We start from the raw sequence: 18824 nt of genomic DNA, 5'->3' as shown, positions 1-18824 counted from the left end.
CGACTTTGTCCTTTCTTCCCAAAGCTCTATCTATATCCGTGCATCTATCAATCTTACCCAGGTCCTCTTCCCAGTCCCTACCTCGCACTCTCTATCTTCTTAAATATTTGTTATACGGCAAGGTATAGGACCATATTTTACAGCCAATCCATCATATTGCTAACTACCAACCGAACTCTCCCTCCCTCTCCTCTACCCATTTTCACATTTACTTTTACCATCTTGAAATTATCTCCCTAATCATTCATCCAAGCTTCAAGCTGCATAATCTCATTTAGCTTGTCCTTTTTCGAGCTCTCTCAACTTCCCTATCTAATCTTATTTACTCTCTTTATCAGTGAGGATTAAGGTATTGCCCCAACTTGGGTCATTTGTCCAGGGTTTGTGCATCTCCAGTTAATTCTACATGTATGTTAATGAGAGCTCACGAATAGCCTCGTCCCAGTTCTACTCATTGTCACCTGGTGGTCCTTCCACATCCGCCCTTTCTACAATATCAAGAATTTACCTGTCAACTACACCCTTTCTAATTCCAACCCGCTTCATTATTCAAGCAATCTCACTACCTCGATTTTCTCTCATGGGTCGAGACCTTGTCATAATCGTCCGGCAGCCTCGTATATAGCGCTTCTCGCACCTCGTTCTCGCGGGAAGCGCTCCAGTTCACAGCCCGATATTTGATCATTTCGGCCACGAATTTGTTTGCGGCGCAATCGTCATGACCAAGGAAATTAATGCTGGTACCAGCGTCGAAGGCTCATCCAGTACCCTCCCCTCGCAAGAGAGCGATGGCGTTGAGAATGTATGCTCAACCCCCGACTCTCACGCTGTAAATGCAATGGAGATCGTATCTGAACCTCAGGCACCGGCTGATGCGCCTGGGAGGGGATTGGAGAAAGAATTGTCAGCCCTTCGCGATTCCGAATCCCATCCTGTGACAGCGACCAATGCCACATCTTCAAATCGACCGAACAAGGATGCCGGAGCCAGCGGTATGGGCGGCGCTGCCTATGGTACTCGATCGCGCAATCGCACCAGTGCATCACGAATCAATTATGCGGAAGACAAGGAGATGGACGTGGACATTGAAATTGCAGCGCAAGAGAAAGAGGTGCGCAAGGCTGCTCGGGTCAATGATTCTCGCTCTTCGACATCCACCGATAATGGGTCGTCGACAGCTGCCACGAAAAAGACAGTCGCCTCTGAGCTAGAACCTGTCGCTACGACTCAAAATAACAACAAGGAACCTATTCCTGGCACCTCTACATTCTCTGCGAATCCATCAGTACCAACGACTCAGAATTCCAAGAAAAAGAAACCACCTGCTCAGACTGCCGCAGTTGCAGCTTCATCTTCGTCGCAGAACGTTGTACAAAATGGTTCGTTGGTACACACAACTACTCCTAGAGCGAGCATGGCTATGCACGAATCAAACATGTTGAGCTTCGATAACTGTGGCGCACGTTTGAAGGATGGGAAGCTTGTAGCCGATGATGGCACTGTTCTTTCAGTCAATGGTATGCATACCAAAGCCATGGATACACCCGCCCCTTTTCCACATATTTCGAAATACTAACCCATTATCAGATCACGTGTATCTTGTTTGTGAACCGCCGGGGGAACCATATTATCTTGGTCGAATTATGGAGTTTTTACATATCAATAATGATGTCAAAGAGCCTATTGACGCACTACGGCTTAACTGGTATTACCGTCCCAAGGAAATTGGGAAGAAGGTTAGTGATACACGTCAAGTATTCGCATCCATGCATTCCGACATTAGTCCCCTCACAGCTTTACGTGGCAAATGTCAGATCAAGCACAAGGCCGAAGTTGAAAAGCTGGATGTTTTGAGATCGACGAAGGACAGCTTCTGGTACGACAAGTTGTACGATCGTTACATTCACCGATACTACGATGTCATTCCCACTTTTCAGGTCATAAATGTACCAGATCCAGTCAAGAAAGTCCTTGACGAACGTTGGAAACACATTATTGTAGAAGCGGGGCGTGGCAAAGAGTTTACTAGTGCTGTGAAAACCTGTAAACGCTGCAGTAGGTACAGTGCAAGGTGCGTATTTTCGAATCCTAAAATATATAGCCGAGCTGATTATTTAGCAACGATTCTGTTGACTGTGCGGTTTGTCAGAATACCTATCACATGAGCTGTGTGAATCCACCACTGTTGAAGAAACCCTCACGCGGTTTTGCTTGGGCCTGTGGACCTTGCAGCAAGGCTCAAGAAAAAAAACTCGAGGCTCGCAATACCCCGAATATTAATGATGGAACCATTGACGCCGAAGATGACGAGATGAATGAGGATGAGGACGATCTACCCATAGCACTAGGCGATGCACTTGATGCAAATGGCAAGACCTCATCAGGGTCCCAAGATGTCGAAATGTCTATTCATCCAGGTACAGCGGAACAAGTTCATCAGGCAAGCCTATGGCTGTTTCGATATCTGGGAATACACTGCAAGGTTGAAGATGCACTGGACTATGACGATCGTATATATCCAAGGGCTAGCTCTAGAATTGGGAACCGTCATCAAGCCAATGTTCCAGCATGGCCTGGCAGACCCGTGGAGTATGTCAAGGCTGTGGAGATCAAGAAAAAATACATCAAGGGAGGGAGCAGTAGTCACAGGAAGGATGCAAAGCTATCAAAAGAGACTATAGCTGCATTGGAAGCCGACAAAATTGCCCGTGAAAAAAGACCGATCTGGGTCATGGATGAGCCAAATGGATATATTCCCCGTGGTGATGATGCACCCAACGATGACCCTAAAAATACGGCGACTCTCCAGTTCAAAATCCCAGAGGTCGGTGAGGCTTCTATGAGCGCCGAGCGGGGAATGGACGATGGCGCTTCGTCCTTGGACGTCCCTGCGTATGAGCAGTTGGTCAATGATTATATGATTCGTGCGAAAGCAATGGCCAAACCTTTAGGCTTACCGGAACGATCAACCAATCTTCTTGATGTAGCCTTGCAATTGCTCTATTCGAACAATTTTGATGTAGACAAAGCGCTCGATGCACTTTCCAAAACTGACAAAAAGGCATTCAAGGAGCCAGAGCTAAGTTCGGCCGAGCTTAAAAAATTCGAGGATGGCGTTACTAAATTTGGGTCTGAATGGCTTAGCATTAAAAGACACGTGAAGACTATGAGTCCTGCCGATGTGGTACGTTTTTACTACATATGGAAAAAGACGGACAGAGGAAAACAGGTATGGGGCAATTATTCCGGACGAAAAGGCAAAAAGGAGGCCAAAAAGGCTGAGGCAGCCTTGGGAAAGTTACAAGATGACATTGCCGATGATCACGATGATTCTGCTTTCGATAACGACAAGGTTTTACAGAAAAAGAAGGGATTCCAGTGTAAGTTCTGTTCCGTCAGAAGCTCGCAGCGATGGAGACGAGCTCCGAACACACCTGTTGGTACCACAGTACCTGAGAATCCAAACAGCAAAGGAGCTGCAAAAGAAAAAGGTAACCAACTTGTATTGGCGTTATGTCAAAGATGCGCTGAACTCTGGCGCCGCTATGCGATACAATATGAGGACATCGAAGAAGTGGCGAAGAAAGTGGCAGCTTCAGGAGGACGAGCTTCGAAACGGAAAATGGATGAAGAGTTTCTTAGAGAACTTAAAGCTGCAAACGAGGGCTTTGTGCAACCCGATGTTCTTCCCACCACAGCACCTATATCGGCTCACAGTACGCCTGCGCCTACGCCACCTGTTCCGACAACCTCGGAACCACCTAAGAAGAAAGCCAAACCTAGTTCAGATAGTAAAGAGACTTCGGATTCTGTGCTCGAAAACAGTGCCGTAGTAACGCCAGCACAGCCGAAAAAGAAACTAATAGTCGAGAAACCTCCCGCCCCTCCGCCTCCTCCCCCGGAACCCCCCAAGCCAAAAATCCTTCCGTGTGCTGTTTGTGGCCAGATGGATCCATTAGGAGATCAACATCTTTCTTGCAAAGAATGTAGAATGGCTGTGCATCGCCATTGCTATGGAGTTGTTGATAACCGAAGTCCCAACAAATGGACTTGTGACATGTGCCAGAACGATAAAGATCCCAAAGTGTCGATAGTGAGTAGATTTAATCTTTCTTTGTTATATTTGTGTGATCGCTCACCATTTCAGCAATACAAATGCATGCTTTGCCCAGTAGAGTCCACAGAGCATGATTTCGTGGAACCGCCCAAGATCTCTCATAAGAAGAAAACCGAAAAGGAGCGCGAGCGCGATCGCGTAGAGAGAGAAAATGCGCAGAAAGCTGCGGACTACTTTCGAAAAAAGCAAGAAGAATATAACAAACCCGTTAACCCTCGAGAGCCACTGAAGCGCACGGCCAATAACAACTGGGTACACGTCACCTGTGCTGTATTCACACCTGAAGTAAAGTTCGGAGATGCGAAAGCGCTCGTTCCTTCTGAAGGAATTCCTTCAATCCCTTCGAGTAGGTATGATGAGGTTTGCAAGGCATGCAAAAAGAAAGGCGGTGCCTGTGTGAATTGCCACTCATGTCGAGCTCCAGGTAAGAGTCACTTTACATATCCATATTGTCATGTTACTAAAGCATTGCAGTACACGTGGAATGTGCGCATCAGAATGGGTACATCTTGGGCTTCGATATTGCGCCCGTGAAGGGATCTCGCCGCGATCAACACAATATCGTGAATATCAATGGTGAGATGGGCGCCATGTCTGCCGCTATCTGGTGTAAGGAGCATTTGCCGACTAAGACTATTGTGCATCGCATGCATGATATCGTCGACGAAACGGGTCTCAATGCTTTACAACTCTTTGTACAAAACTTTAAACAGGCAGACTTAGCACTGACTGGCACAGTCCGAAAAGCGAACCTTGTCAATCAATCTACTAGAGCGGCCAGTTCTGTCCATGTTGCCACGTCCCAAAATCGTAGGACGTCGACGACGGGAGCTTCCATAACGACTCCCATTAATAGACGTGCTTCTCTGGCATCAATAAAAGTTGAGGATTCGCCAGTGAGTACTTCACTTCCGGTAAGCGATTCAGAGAGAAAATGTGTCACCTGCAGTGTTGATATAAGCCCTAAATGGTGGCCGATGATTGAAGCTTCTGTTACGACCAAGAGCCCTGCACTTCCCCTTGACGCGATACTGGATCACGATCCTACAAAATCGGAAAGCCCTGGTCTCACCAATGGTAACTTACCTAATGGCCTAACGGGTGAAAGAAATGGAGTTCATGTTGCACTCGCAGCCGCAGCCTTAGATCAAAATACACAAAAACCGGCTCCCGTGCCTACGGAATTTCAATGTCACCAATGCCACTGGAAGAAGATTCGAAAACAACCCACACCCACACCGACCCCTCCACCCATACCTGTACCAATAACAATCGATCGCGAGGTTTCACGACCTCCGGCACCCCTCCCAATTGCAACTCCTGCACCCGTCATTGCGAGTATTTCTCAACCTGAGCATGAGCGAAACCATGCGCCTCATCAATATCCATGGCCCCCTCAACCTCCTTCGTACCCGGCCACTGCTCCATCGTATCCATCCAATACTCCATATAACAACTGGCCACGCCACTCCCCTGCGCCAGCTAACGTCGCTGTCGTACATCAAGTGAATGGCAATCATTCACCAAGGATGCCTGGAGTTACGCCACAACTTGGAGGGCCACCTCATAATCGACAGCCTGTGCAAGGTCTACAGCCATCCCCCCACCAAAATGGACGCTTGTCGCAAACGCCCAACGGCTACCCACCATCGCCCCACCGACTTCCTGGACCACCACCTATTCACATGCAAAATGGAGGGTACGGGTCTTATGTCTCCAATAGACCCGCTCCTCATCATTTAACCAACGGCGGACCGCCCCCTCGTGCTCCGGAACACCCATTCTCGCAAAGCAGCGCGCCGATGCATCCTCGTCCGTACGGTCCACCGCACGCACCATCACACGGTAGCCCACCACTCAACCGGCAACTAAATGGTATTCCTCCTCAACTGAATGGTGTTCCTCCTCAATTAAATGGTGCGAGACCGAATGATAATCGCGTTAATGGTGGAGCAAGCGCAAGTCCATCGCTGCGAAATTTGCTTTCTTAGAAGAGGGTTGGTTGGCCAAAAACAGACACACATATCATCTAGCCTTTGGTTGACGTTTACTGTTTTATCTCGTTCATGTACTGTATGATTCCAATGTTTTACAAATTCAGGCGTTCGTTTTATGGTGGCCATTCCTTTCTCTGGGAGCATGGCGTTTAGAGACAACCACAATGTAAAATAGATTATCCAAGATGATTGGAGGTGGGAAACTAGAATCATCCATGGGAAACGGTAAGACGGCTGATTCAAAATGGGAGGACGGTCCATAGGTACATCATAAATAAAAACAACTTGTACAAATAGAGTTGTGATGAGTTGCCGGTCTTGTAAGGCAAGATCTGAATGCCACAATATTTAAAATAGTTGGCGGCCAACAGCCCGCTCATCACACTTTCAGGTAGGTACCCACATATAAGAAGTGAGGATTAATTTTGAGATGTTTGTAAATTCTACCATCATGATGTCCTAGATCATTGAATTGTGCACTTGGTAGGTAAGCCGCATGGGCCTTCCTTATCTCTGGCACCTGTTTCTCCTCCGCTTTGCACTGTTACTGTCCTCCGATTTGTTTGCTTGGTATTTTCAGTTGCTCCATTGCTCTCTGCCCCTGCCTTTTTTGGCTCTACCTCTCCTGCACCATTAGTTATTGCGGGACCCTATCCATTAACGTTAACAGTGCAATTTAATCGGTCGTCGTTGGGATAGCTTACATCTAGTCACGCAAAGTTAACCTTGCTAATGGCCTTACCAAATTCCTCGCCTTGAATGGTGGCGATTTCCAACTCGAGTGCAGAGGGTGATCGAGATCCGTCGCCACCCTAGTGATTTGTGAGTTACATTTCTTTCCAAAGCGTAGCAAAACACCGTAGTGTATAATTCAAGAAAACGAATTAGGAACTTACAGCGAAGGTTCCTGCGCCCCATGCTGAGCCACCTCTGACCTCTTCTATATTACCGAGTTGTGCAAAGGCCTTGGCATATCCCAGTGGAACATAGACGATGCCGTGATGAGCCAATGTCGATAAAGAGGCAATGACGGTGCTTTCTTGTCCGCCGCCTGGAGTGCCAGTGGAGACGAAGATACCGGCGTATTTACCCCAGTATCCCCCGGTTTGCCATTGGCCGCCTGTGGCGTCCCAGAAGGCTTTCCATTGTGCAGGGAAGTTGCCGTATCGGGTTGGGATGCCGAAGAGGAATGCGTCCTACAAGTGGGAATGAGAGTGTTAGTTATGTTGTGGTCATGGATTTCTCGGGTCATTATTCAAGAGCGAGGTAGATTGGAGGTGAAATTAGGATGAGCATGGTCCCATTGCTCAAGCCACATGGGAAGGTTCTAGGTATACGGAAACTTACATAGCTAGCCAGAGTTGCCGGATCAATAATTGGAATGTTGGGTTTGGCTGGAGCATGCATCTTGGTCAAGACTTCCTGGGGAAGAGTCTCTGGAACTCTAATTGTAAATTCTTAGTGACCACTGTGTAGTTGTGAAGCATTTGATGTTGATGCTTACTGGAAGAGATCAGCTTCAATTCCAGCCTTCTTGAGACCTTCCTTTTCGGCTTCGGCAAGCTTTTGAATGTGGCCGTACATGGAGTACTGTTGGACATGCAATGATTAGCATCATGATAAGTTTTTGAGTAAACTGGTAGGAATAAAGGAAGTGAACAGGAGTAGAATAATAGGATTATATGCGGTATTGGATGGATAGAATGTGAGGAGGAATGGTGGTAGAGATAGTTCTGTCCTCCCCTTAATAATAGTGGGGTTCTGTAGAGATAGAGTAGAGCAGCTACTTACAAAGACGATAGCAACTTTAGGAGCCATGATGGTAGATGGTAGATTTAATTGAATTAAATAATATAAGAATTGAAAAGTCGATATGAAGAGTGAGAGAGAGAGAGAGAGAAAGAGAGAGAGAATAGATGGGAAAAGTCTTCCTTTTATATCTAATTCATTCAAATGTAGTCGAGTGTGTATTTGATTTATTGCTTATATGTAGGTACCTAATGAATGCGGGGTTCAACAAAAGTGGATCTCTGGTGTGAGCATACTCCCCCGCCTGGTGCAAATGGTGACCTTCAACTGGTGTGCTTGGTGAAAAGTAATGATTAGTGATTGATTACAGACCAGAGCTTTGTGATTAATAAGTGATTGGTTTTCATTAGCTAGGTACTTGGTGGTTATCTAGTATTTAGCGTATTTAGTATTTACCTTGTACTCGGTACTTATAAGTTACTACCCAGGACCTACCTACCTACCTACCTAGTAAGGTTCTATCAAAGCCACATTCCTTCGATGCATTATTAAATCATTACGATAGCCTCGAGTAAGCAATAATAGCAACAGGGGTTTCTGTGTTTCTTTCTCATGATTGGATACTATCTTTCGTTCGGCAACACAACAAAACCTTTCCATTGATTATTAACCTCCCTGCATCCACCAATCACAACAAAGCAAACACCACTCGTAGGTTAAAAAAAAAAAATATCACCACCATGACCATGCCCACCGTCACCATGCCCACCATCACCATCACGACCCATCACGCTTTCGGAATTTGGTTAACGTCCATAGCAGTTGGAATGTCGCCCTTTTGAAACTCAATGTCATTCTTTCATGCGAGGGGGAACTTGCGCATATACAACGCAATTGTCCCATTTCATTCTCTAAATACCAGGCCATGTATTGGCAATTCTTCCTCGTCTCATATCGCTCTTTTATCTGCTACTAATCATGTTTTTTATTTCAATCCTCAACTCATTCATCGAGGGAAAAAAACAAAATCTTCTTTTAATTTCAATGACCTTCCTCATGCTTTGGATTTAAGGCCTCTGGAGTCTTTGCGCCTGGAGCGATCAATTATTAAGAATGAGTCAGTAGAAAGAGCTTCGTTGGAATATTCCGAAGATGTCCAGGATTTACCCCAGGAGCCAGAGCCGGCGGCACCTGCGTCTCAAAGATTGCTAAATTCTTCAACCTTGAAAGATTTTGGAGAGGACAGAAAGAAGGAGAAACTATCAAGGAGAGCCAAGCGCATGGGAAGCTTACCTCAAGGTTTGATTACTCTCGACGCTGAATCCTCAGACGTGCAAGAATCTCCGTCAATAGGTGGGAAAAAGGTCAAAAAGGCCCAAGCATCAAGTGAAGTAGAGCTTCTCCAAGGACTTCTTCCTTTGGAACCATTGGAAATTGAACATGAGCCACCGCCATATCCGACCGTGATCATGCAAGCACGTAGTAATATGCTCAAATTCGAGAATTGCGTCGTTGTAACTCGTGTCGGTGGTTTCTATGAATTATATTTCGAGCATGCGGTTGAGTATGCCCCACTTCTAGGTCTCAAAATTGCGCAGAAGAAGACAAACGCTGGACCTGTTTCCATGGTAAGTCCTCATAAAACAATCAAATCACCATATAATAACGGTAAATAGGCGGGCTTTCCCTTTCATCAACTTGATCGTTATTTAAAGATACTTGTACAAGATCTAAATCGTTATGTTGCTATCTCGGAAGAGTTTCCACATGATCTTTCAGAAAAGGTAAAATCTGGAGGCCTGATGCATGACCGAAGAGTCTCTCGGATTGTGACACCCGGCACCCTCATTGATGAAGGTTTTATGGATCCTCTGTCGAATAACTATGTGCTTGCCATACACGTGCAACAAGATGAAACAGCTGAAGCCGTTGAACACGAGAGTCATCATAAATCAATTGGGTTGGCTTGGCTGGATCTATCGACCGGCCATTTTTTCACACAACAATCATCACTCTTGCAACTTCCTTCTTTCCTGGCCCGTGTAGCCCCGCGCGAAATCGTATTGGCTGAAGAGATGCAATCCTTTAAGAGCCACCAACTATTTACCATTCTCACCGATGAACACCACATAATCACTTATGTAACACCATCTGGAGTGAAGCCTATATCTGAGTGGACTCCTATGCTGGAATCAGCAGTGTCACCGTCCTCGGCCGATGCCTTTTCGGAAGAAGAGGTGTCGGCTGGTAGTTGCTTGCTTCAATATGTTGAGACAAGATTACAAAGCACAAACATGAAACTTCAACCTCCGGTTCGCCAATTGAATGTGATGGGAATCGACAAGAATACTATGAGAGCCCTCGAGATTAAAAAGACCATCAAGGATGATACTTTCAGTGGTAGTCTACTGCACACAATACGACGAACAGTGACCAAAGGAGGTGCAAGGCTGTTGGAAAATTGGCTTGGCAAGTTTGCCCTGTGTACTTGGCTTTATCTCAATGTTTCCAAAGGCTAACGGAAACAGCATCACCTTCAACATCTTTGGATGTAATAAATTCGCGACTCGATGTCGTGACATACATGCTTGAAGTTGAGCCTCTGCGGGAACGAATGATAACTCTCCTGAAACGCAGCCACGATTCTCATCGCCTACTACAAAAATTTGCATTTGGTAGAGGAGATGGTGATGATCTTCTCGATCTGGCTAGCACAATATTTGCCACTCGAGATCTCGCATTCGCACTTGAAATCCAGAATGCCACATCTGAACCTTGTATACAGGAATTACTCGCTCGTATTCACCTCAAAGGTCCGATGGAACTAGCCCAAGCAATCACAGACGCCATCGACGAAGACGGACTCGTACAACAGCATCGTATTGAAGAGGGTGAAAGTGGGGAAATGCAGGCATTGGCCGAAGCGATCGTTGCTTCAGAAGGAACCACAGAAGAAACTTCCATCCTCCGAAAAAGTCGCAAGAAACCCGCCAACAGCATTCGCGAATACTACAACCCAGAAAACGAAGCCTGGATCATGAAATCAACGGCTACTCCGACCCTCAAACATCTTCACGAAAAGCTCTCCTCTCTCTCTGATCAGAAAGCCGCCCTGGCAGCTTCTCTTTGCGACCGTCTTGGCGCAACAAGTCTCACCCTTCGCTTCACCCCCGGCCTCGGCCACATCTGCCACGTCAAAGGCAAAGATGTAGATCTCAATATGCCCGAAGCCCGTACCATCAGTTCCAGCAAAAGTACGCGCTCTCTTCACCATCCTGAATGGTCATCATTAGGCCAAGAAATCGATCAATGTCGCATCCATATCCGAGCCGAAGAACAACGACTCTTCTACAAACTCCGCGAATTGGCCATTACCAACCTCATTAAGCTTCGACGTAATGCTACTGTATTGGATGAAATCGATATTGCATGTTCATTTGCTACTTTGGCAGATGAGAGGGGTTGGACACGTCCTATCCTCAACACAAGTTCCGCGCATAAGATTATTAGCGGGAGACATCCTACAGTTGAGACTGGACTAGAGGAAGAAGGACGAAGTTTTATCTCCAACGATTGCCTCGTGGGAGATGTTCATCGGGCATGGTTAATCACAGGACCCAACATGGCTGGAAAGAGTACATTCTTGCGACAAAATGCGTTGATTACCGTTCTTGCACAAGTCGGTTCGTATGTACCTGCCGAGTATGCAGAGCTGGGAATTGTGGATCATATATTCAGTCGTGTTGGATCTGCAGATAATCTCTACCAAGATCAATCTACGTTTATGGTGGAGATGTTGGAGAGTGCGATGATCCTCAAAAATGCGACATCACGATCATTTGTCATTATGGATGAAATTGGTAGGGGAACAACACCTACAGATGGTGTTGCGGTAGCTTTTGCATGCTTGCATCATCTTTATCATGTGAATAAATGCAGGGCATTGTTTGCAACGCATTTCCATGCATTGGTGGATCTGATAGAGGAGGGTGATATGGACGCAATGGGCTTCTATTGTACAGACGTGGAAGAAGACGGTGGGGACGTGGACGGAGCATTCAGATACATGTATAAATTGAAGGAGGGTATCAACAAACAGAGTCACGCTCTCAAGGTTGCCAAATTGGCTGGATTGCCAAGAGAAGCTATCGAGGTTGCTAGGCAGGTCTTGGGAAAAGATATTAATTTCTGAATAGAAAGTCAGTATTTGATCATGGCCATGATTGTTTGTATAACGTAAAGTTAAATGTTGAAGCATTCAGGAAAAAATTAGAGTGTTGTTTTTAATCTTCAATGTGCGCATGCACTCGGGGTTAAAAAGCTATGAATTGTTCATCACAAAGCTTCAAGGAATATAGAAATATGTAAGAAAACAGCGACTGACCTTCGGAGTGAGACAGACTAGTGGTTTTTACATCACATTTCAATGTCATACCACGATACGCATTCTTTGGTTTGTTAAGTTCCTTTTATTTTCTAGAGTCAAGATATTTGTGACGACTAGATGACTATCATGTCTTGTTATATATCTTTTCAGACATACAGAGAATTCAAAGCAGATAGATCATGGACGAAATTAGTCGAACATTCCTCCGAAACCCTCGTCAGCAGAGTCCTCAGCCTCGGATTCCTCCTTCTTGGCTTCCTCAACAGCGGCAGCTGGGGCGGCCTCAGTGGCGACAGGCCCGGCACTTGCGTATGCCTCTGGGTTGGCAATACGGTCCTTCAATTCATCAATCTCAGCCCAGCTGTAGTCGGTAGAGATGGCAACGGCCAAAACCTTCTTGTAGCTGTTGACAACAGAGTGCATAACAGATGGAAGGGTTGGGAAGTTGGCAGCCAAGGAGATAGCAGCAATGGTGGTGATAGCACTGCTGAAAGCCTTGAGAAGTTGGGATTCCTCAATGTCGAGAACGCTGGGTGGGAAAGTGTTACCAGCATCGTAAACTTGGGAGATACCCATACCGTATGTGAACGGAGAGATGTTCAACATGTTAAGAAGGGTAGCCTCGGAAGCTCCGACCTTGGAACCAGCCTCAACGAGCTTCAAGTCTGCGGTAATTTCAATGGTACCACGGGCAATCTTGGTTGGGACACCGAGAGCTTGGAAGAAAGAGGTCTTTCCTGGTTCCATACCAGTGTTACCGGCTGGGACGTAGACATCGGCAGGGGCAACGGCACCGGCTCTGGCTGGAGCAGCAACCTTGTTGTCGAGAATCTTGTCACGGATGGTCTTGAGGTCTTGGTTGGTGAAGACGAAACCGACGTTACCCTTAACGAAAGGAAGGAGACGCTCGTATTCTGGGTTCTCGGCGATGAAGCCCTTGACGGCACGGCGGACCTAATCAATCATAAGAATTAGCTTTCTGGATGCGCAGATGACAACAAATTCCTTCAATCGGCATCAAACGTACCATGGTGTTCTTTCCCATCAGAACGACACCCTCACCACGGAGAGATCCACGGATCTCGTGCATCTGTTGAGAGCTGACATTGTCGACGGTGACGATGAAGATGGACTTGTACTCCTCGAGTAAGCCCTTGAGCTTATCGAAGTAGCCAGCCTTGTTGTCGGATTTGCCCCCCATATCTTCTTATTTTTGAAGGTAGGATGTTTAAGGACAAATTTATTAGATTGAAGTTGAGGGAATTTGTTCTTCCTTGAAGAATTGCTGTGATTGTCGCAAAGTTAGATTAGAATCAGAAAAAGAAAAAGGTCCCGATGAGTTTGACGAAATTCTTAGAATGTGGGAGCCGCTAGTGTTTAGCGCCATTTCACATGCGAAAATATCGTTTGATTGGTTAAGAACCTCTGACCCTGCATAAATCGAGAAATTCGAGATTCTGGATAAATATTTTATATTTTTTATATTGATTTTTTTTATGTTGATATACAGGTGACTATTTCGAGGAAGAATAAGAAGAATTATCATCTTGGAAAATATTATATCTATTTTTCGGTACCGCAAAACTCAATTGAACAGTTTCACCCACATTCTATCGGAAAGATGTCGATACTCAGATCACCATACCAATGTCTCAAGCAATGTGGTAATTATCTTGTAGCAGCCCGAGGCTCAAGTATAGATACTTTTGACATTAAGAATGGTTCGTACCTTTCAACATGGAAATCTCCAGTCCCAGAGAGTATGAGCCGATCGAAAACAACCGAAGAAGAGACGCAAACGAAAAATGAGGACCAGAATTCAGAGACGGCAACTCCAGAGTTTATATTGGAGTCATCGGCCCCGCCAGCAAAGAGGCGGAAGTTATCTATCACCAAAGAATCTGGAGAAAATACTGGTGTGGTACAGCAATCAAAGAAGAAGACGAAGAACTCATCACCTAAGATTCTTGAGCCTTCGCCCATTACTGCTTTAACTATCACAAGAGACCTTCAGCACGTGATTGCAGTCACCGGCGAGGATAAAACCATCAGAGTGCTGGCTTGGGAGGATACAGTAGAAAAGGGATTGAGACAAATCAGTGATCGGTAGGCTTCATCTTCATTCACTTTCACAAAATGATTCTGACTGATCATTTCAGCACTATGCCCAAACGACCATGCGCTCTAGCCATTACCGATGATTGTAATACCATAATCAGCGCCGACAAATTTGGAGATGTGTACTCTCTCCCCCTCATTCCATCGCCTTTGGTTCCTTCAGCTACTGAAAATGCCTCTGTCCAAAAACAGGCCCCAAAGATGTTTCAACCCTCAGCTAGTGCACTAACAGTACATTCGGCGCGCAATTTAAAAGCTCTCGAGGCTCAAAAGAAACAGTCCAATAAAGTTTCTGAAAAAACTGGTCCAGATTTTGAGCACAAGCTACTTCTTGGTCATGTTTCCATGTTGACTGATATCTTGGTGGCTACCCTGTCAGGTCGTCAATATATCCTCACAGCCGACCGTGATGAGCATATTCGTATTAGTCGTGGAATTCCTCAGGCACATATAATCGAGAATTTTTGTCTCGGCCATATTGAATATGTTAGTCGATTATGTATTCCTCCTACAAGACCAGAAATTCTTATTTCTGGCGGCGGTGACGACGATCTTTACACTTGGAATTGGCTTAATGGATCCCTGCTGTCCAAAACAAACCTCAAGTCTCAAGTCGAGGCACTTGATACAGAAAAGCAAAGTGCACAAGAAGCCGAGTCTAAAAAGATTGCAGTAACTGGAGTTTATCACGCTAGAGATGAAGTATCTAACCAAGATATTATCATAGCTACTTCTGAAGGGTAAATCCCCCCCGCGGCCCAAAATCCTGAATAACCGCCAGGCTAACAAAACTTCCAGTGTCCCGGCTGCCTTCATCTATTTTCTCACAGCGTCTAACCAGCTCACTCACACTCAGACCCTCGCTCTACCAGGCAACGCCCTCTCTTGCACTTTCAGCAACCCCGACCTGTCGTCCCCATTCTCCCTCATTATCTCCATCAATAACATCCACGAACCCAGTTCAATCACCACCCTCAAGGATGCCAACTCCTCAGTTGCAAACCCTCTACAATTTTTCAAATATGAAAATGAGAAATTCGTCAGCGTGCAACAAGATGGATTCGCACCGCAGGATAGCGAGGGAATTTTGGATGACCAGCAGAAGAATAACTTATGTGGGCTGTTGTATAACGTTGGTAATTTGAGGAAGATGGAGGATGAGGAATAAACAAATACATGTGTACGTTAGTTAGCTAGCGATAGATTATTAAAAAGGAAAATACCCTAACGAAATTATTACACCATCCACAAATATCCATTTCTTCATGAATGTATATATAACAACACAATCAACTCACATAATCAAAAATCACATACCGTACAACCCACCATCATCTTCACACCATTTCCCAATGTCACCTCACCCCCAATTTATTCAATTCATTGCAAACGTCAAGACCCCAATATCATTTGACTAGGTACATATTATTACATTTGGATTTCCATTTCATGAGCACTCGAGCTTCGATGTCCCAGTGAGTCTCACTCAAGCATCTATCTGGTTATCCCACCCAAGCTTCAAGCTTTTAAATGAAAATGAACAACGCCTCCACCTACAACAGACCCAAACAATCCCTCCTCCTCTTCAAACAACTCATCGAGTCGCCTTGGCCAAAATAGTCGACGACTGCGCTGTAACCACTTTGGTGGGTTGGGTGTCCGATAAGCACACAGAAGACGGACAAAATTAACCCCATTTCGAAGGGTTCTGCTAGTAATAAAATCTTCACTTCGTAGAGGGTTTTCCCATGTAAAACATGGTTTTCGCTTATTTGTCAATTTCCTGTCTGCTTTCTTTTTCAAATTGGAAGGGGAAGGGGGAGGGGAAGCGAATTGAATGAATTTGACAGAAGGTACGATGATTTCGCTAAGATTTATATTCCATAAATTCACCACTCAATTGAGTTTATCCCGAAAAGACTAACTATTCACAGCGACCAAGCTTTGTATAGTACGAAATATACGTTTACTTCTTCTGCTTAAGTCTGATTCTTAATTTTTCCCTCCATGTAGCCACAGCCCTCCTTACCGCATCCGCGACCTCCCGTCCCTCCGCCTTCTCAATTACCTCCAAAACCCATCTCACTCTCTCCGTTCTCCCCCAATTGCCATCCCTGATATCCGCAATAATACCTACCTGTGTAACCGCCCTCGATATTTCCGACGTCGGTTCAACATTATGTGCACGAAGGTAATGCCAGCATTGTGTAACATTACGAAGAGCCTGTCTTGGATTTTTAACCTTGTGATGTGCGAATGCTTTAGCCAATTCGTGTACCAGTTCAACTCGAGCTTGTGAGAGAATCTTGTGCGATGGTGATTCTCTTTTCCACTTAGGCATTGCGGCGTAGATGGGTACGTCTAATGCGGCCCAGATTCCTTCGCTTCCGTGATATACCATTGCAGCGAATAAATAAGCACAAGCCTCAGGTTCGACTCGGCCTACACAATGCTGCATGTATATATTGTAGGCCGCTTGTAGATCTACGGAAGCCGTGCTGTTGACAAGGCCTGCGAGGACGTTGGTATTGACCCGGATGTTGAACATTTTCGATTGCTTTAGTACTGCGTGTATGTATCCGAACCCTTTAACATCCAGGAGAAAGTCCAACAGACTCCGAATCATCCCATCACTCAACTGGCCATACTTTTCCAGAGTCCACAGAAGCCATCCAAAAGAGAAGGGGGAATGAATGGACTTCATTTGAAAAGTGTTGATGATCACGTTGCCATTTGTCAAAATGCCTTGACTAGTCCAACGGTTTAGAACAAGTTCAGAGATTTGGCGCCAAGTCAATGTATATTTCTTAGTGTCTAAATTAAACTGGCTGTGATCCTCCTGCTGCAACGATATGAATGTTTCTGCAAACATTGAATCATCAATATTCTCTAACTTGGACAATACGGAAAGCCAGTTGAACCGTATCCTGTGGGATTGAGCAAGATAGTCTTTGGGCCCTGTGAGACTTCTTTGGTTCCAGAAAGCTGCAGAGCAAATTACTTCCGAATGAGATCTGACCAGAGTAGAAGCCACATCTTTAGATAGAGCAGCTAGGGTAGTACTCATTGCATCTATGGAGTGGTTGTGAGGCATTAATATACTTTCCGCACACCATAATTCGTTGCTGGCAACGGAAAAATCCCTAGAAGACCGAACGAAGATGTCTAGAATGCTTTGGATATATTCAGGCGCTTCTTTACCTCGACTGGACCACATTAGCATACGAATATGATTAATGCTTCGTTGCGAGGCTATCAAAGATGCCTCTGCCTTGGCCAAGAACTTTGTTGCGTCTGGAGGATTTTTAGGTTTTTTGAGCCAACTTAATGACCATTTATTTAGCAAGAACAAAATATTGCCTACGTTACTCTCGACTTGAACTGTAGACAGCGAAGGAAGGACTTCAGAAATCAAAAGTTGTGTTTTTTTGATGCTTGGTAGTGTTGCCAGCAAAAGAAGATACTCTCCCACAACTCCGGAATCAAAATCGGCGGGCTCGAAAACCTTACAAGATACAATGCCGGCCCAGACTAACTTGTGAAAAGCAAGCATTTGCTCAATTACGGCAGGATGAAGCCCGCGAAAACAATCCTCCATATTAAGACTCTCCTTGGCAGAGCTTTTAGTTTCAGAGAAATAACCGCTACCAATTTCCATGAAAACGTTTGTAACAGCTTGAAGTGACTCAGATAATAGATCACTAGTAACTAGCCCAAGGGTAAGACTCTCTTGGAGTTTTTCCCCAAAAGATAAGCAAAGCTTCAGCGCCTTAGTAGATCCAGCTAATCCTTGACGTCGGCCTTTATTCTTCTGGGCTTTCCGGCCCCTTTTCTTCTCGGTATATTTTCGACGAAGAGCTTCTATTGACACTTCAAAATCATAAAAATGATCTTTGATCTGTCTTTCTTGCTGTGGCATGTCATAGAGGTTCTCAGTTGATTCTTGTACGCTTGTGATCTCCGTAGAAATTTCTGTTGGTTGGTCGGGCATAGGAGTCGGATTGGATAACCAGGATGGTAAAATTGGCGACTGCTTTGGTCGATCATTAATCCGAGGTGTTGGAGCCTTCCACTGCGATTCAATCTTTTCTGACCCCCATGATGAGCACCATAAAGCTCCCAGATCGTACATTGGACCTTGTATCATCTCTGTGACATGTGTCATCCGTCTCCTCCCCAATCTCCTCCTACTTTCCATTGGTCCTGGCACTGAGCTCCCATGTCGACGTATTGTATTTGAAGCGCCGCAGAAGCGTTGAAAAGCATTGTGAAGATCATCTTCAGAGATCCATACACATTCAAATGAGGTCGTGAGATGATGTTTGAGTCTTCGACAAGAGGTCGATGGGCGAGGGAGCATCGCTCGTTGAAAAATATGCCAGCCTCGTTGATGCTTTGCGATTCGACATTGGTGAGGTATTGAAACTCAGGTCTTCTCGAAACAAAGTGGCATACT

General features: G+C 45.4%; 6 protein-coding genes across 6 annotated transcripts; 3 read left to right on the top strand and 3 right to left on the bottom strand.

Annotated features, from left to right (window-relative positions):
• Nucleotides 1-718: 718 nt before the first annotated feature.
• Nucleotides 719-6108, top strand: SS1G_14286 (hypothetical protein; the record flags this gene model as incomplete). The annotated part of the gene is made up of 4 exons (XM_001584781.1): nt 719-1517; nt 1588-2071; nt 2119-4541; nt 4592-6108. The coding sequence occupies 4 exons, from the start codon at nt 719-721 to the stop codon at nt 6106-6108; spliced, it is 5223 nt and encodes a 1740-aa protein (XP_001584831.1).
• A 470-nt stretch (nt 6109-6578) lies between these two features.
• On the bottom strand, nt 6579-7932 carry SS1G_14285 (hypothetical protein; the record flags this gene model as incomplete). The annotated part of the gene is made up of 6 exons (XM_001584780.1): nt 6579-6739; nt 6857-6926; nt 7011-7310; nt 7462-7558; nt 7619-7704; nt 7906-7932. 6 exons carry the CDS (start codon nt 7930-7932, stop codon nt 6579-6581), a joined length of 741 nt encoding a protein of 246 aa, XP_001584830.1.
• A 671-nt stretch (nt 7933-8603) lies between these two features.
• SS1G_14284 (hypothetical protein) lies at nt 8604-12055 on the top strand (the record flags this gene model as incomplete). The annotated part of the gene is made up of 4 exons (XM_001584779.1): nt 8604-8674; nt 8993-9491; nt 9540-10263; nt 10392-12055. 4 exons carry the CDS (start codon nt 8604-8606, stop codon nt 12053-12055), a joined length of 2958 nt encoding a protein of 985 aa, XP_001584829.1.
• A 384-nt stretch (nt 12056-12439) lies between these two features.
• SS1G_14283 (60S acidic ribosomal protein P0) lies at nt 12440-13451 on the bottom strand (the record flags this gene model as incomplete). The annotated part of the gene is made up of 2 exons (XM_001584778.1): nt 12440-13204; nt 13278-13451. The coding sequence occupies 2 exons, from the start codon at nt 13449-13451 to the stop codon at nt 12440-12442; spliced, it is 939 nt and encodes a 312-aa protein (XP_001584828.1).
• A 420-nt stretch (nt 13452-13871) lies between these two features.
• On the top strand, nt 13872-15536 carry SS1G_14282 (hypothetical protein; the record flags this gene model as incomplete). Its single annotated transcript, XM_001584777.1, has 3 exons — nt 13872-14356; nt 14410-15108; nt 15167-15536. 3 exons carry the CDS (start codon nt 13872-13874, stop codon nt 15534-15536), a joined length of 1554 nt encoding a protein of 517 aa, XP_001584827.1.
• Nucleotides 15537-16334: 798 nt separating this feature from the next.
• SS1G_14281 (predicted protein) lies at nt 16335-18566 on the bottom strand (the record flags this gene model as incomplete). The annotated part of the gene is made up of 2 exons (XM_001584776.1): nt 16335-17440; nt 17594-18566. The coding sequence occupies 2 exons, from the start codon at nt 18564-18566 to the stop codon at nt 16335-16337; spliced, it is 2079 nt and encodes a 692-aa protein (XP_001584826.1).
• Between the last annotated feature and the right edge of the window lie 258 nt (nt 18567-18824).

The sequence above is a fragment of the Sclerotinia sclerotiorum genome, genomic scaffold, assembly GCF_000146945.2.
Source record: "Sclerotinia sclerotiorum 1980 UF-70 scaffold_31 genomic scaffold, whole genome shotgun sequence".
Taxonomy (NCBI): Eukaryota; Fungi; Ascomycota; class Leotiomycetes; order Helotiales; family Sclerotiniaceae; genus Sclerotinia; species Sclerotinia sclerotiorum.
Note: the sequence above shows the minus strand (reverse complement) of the source record. Positions and strands in the feature narration are given on the sequence as shown.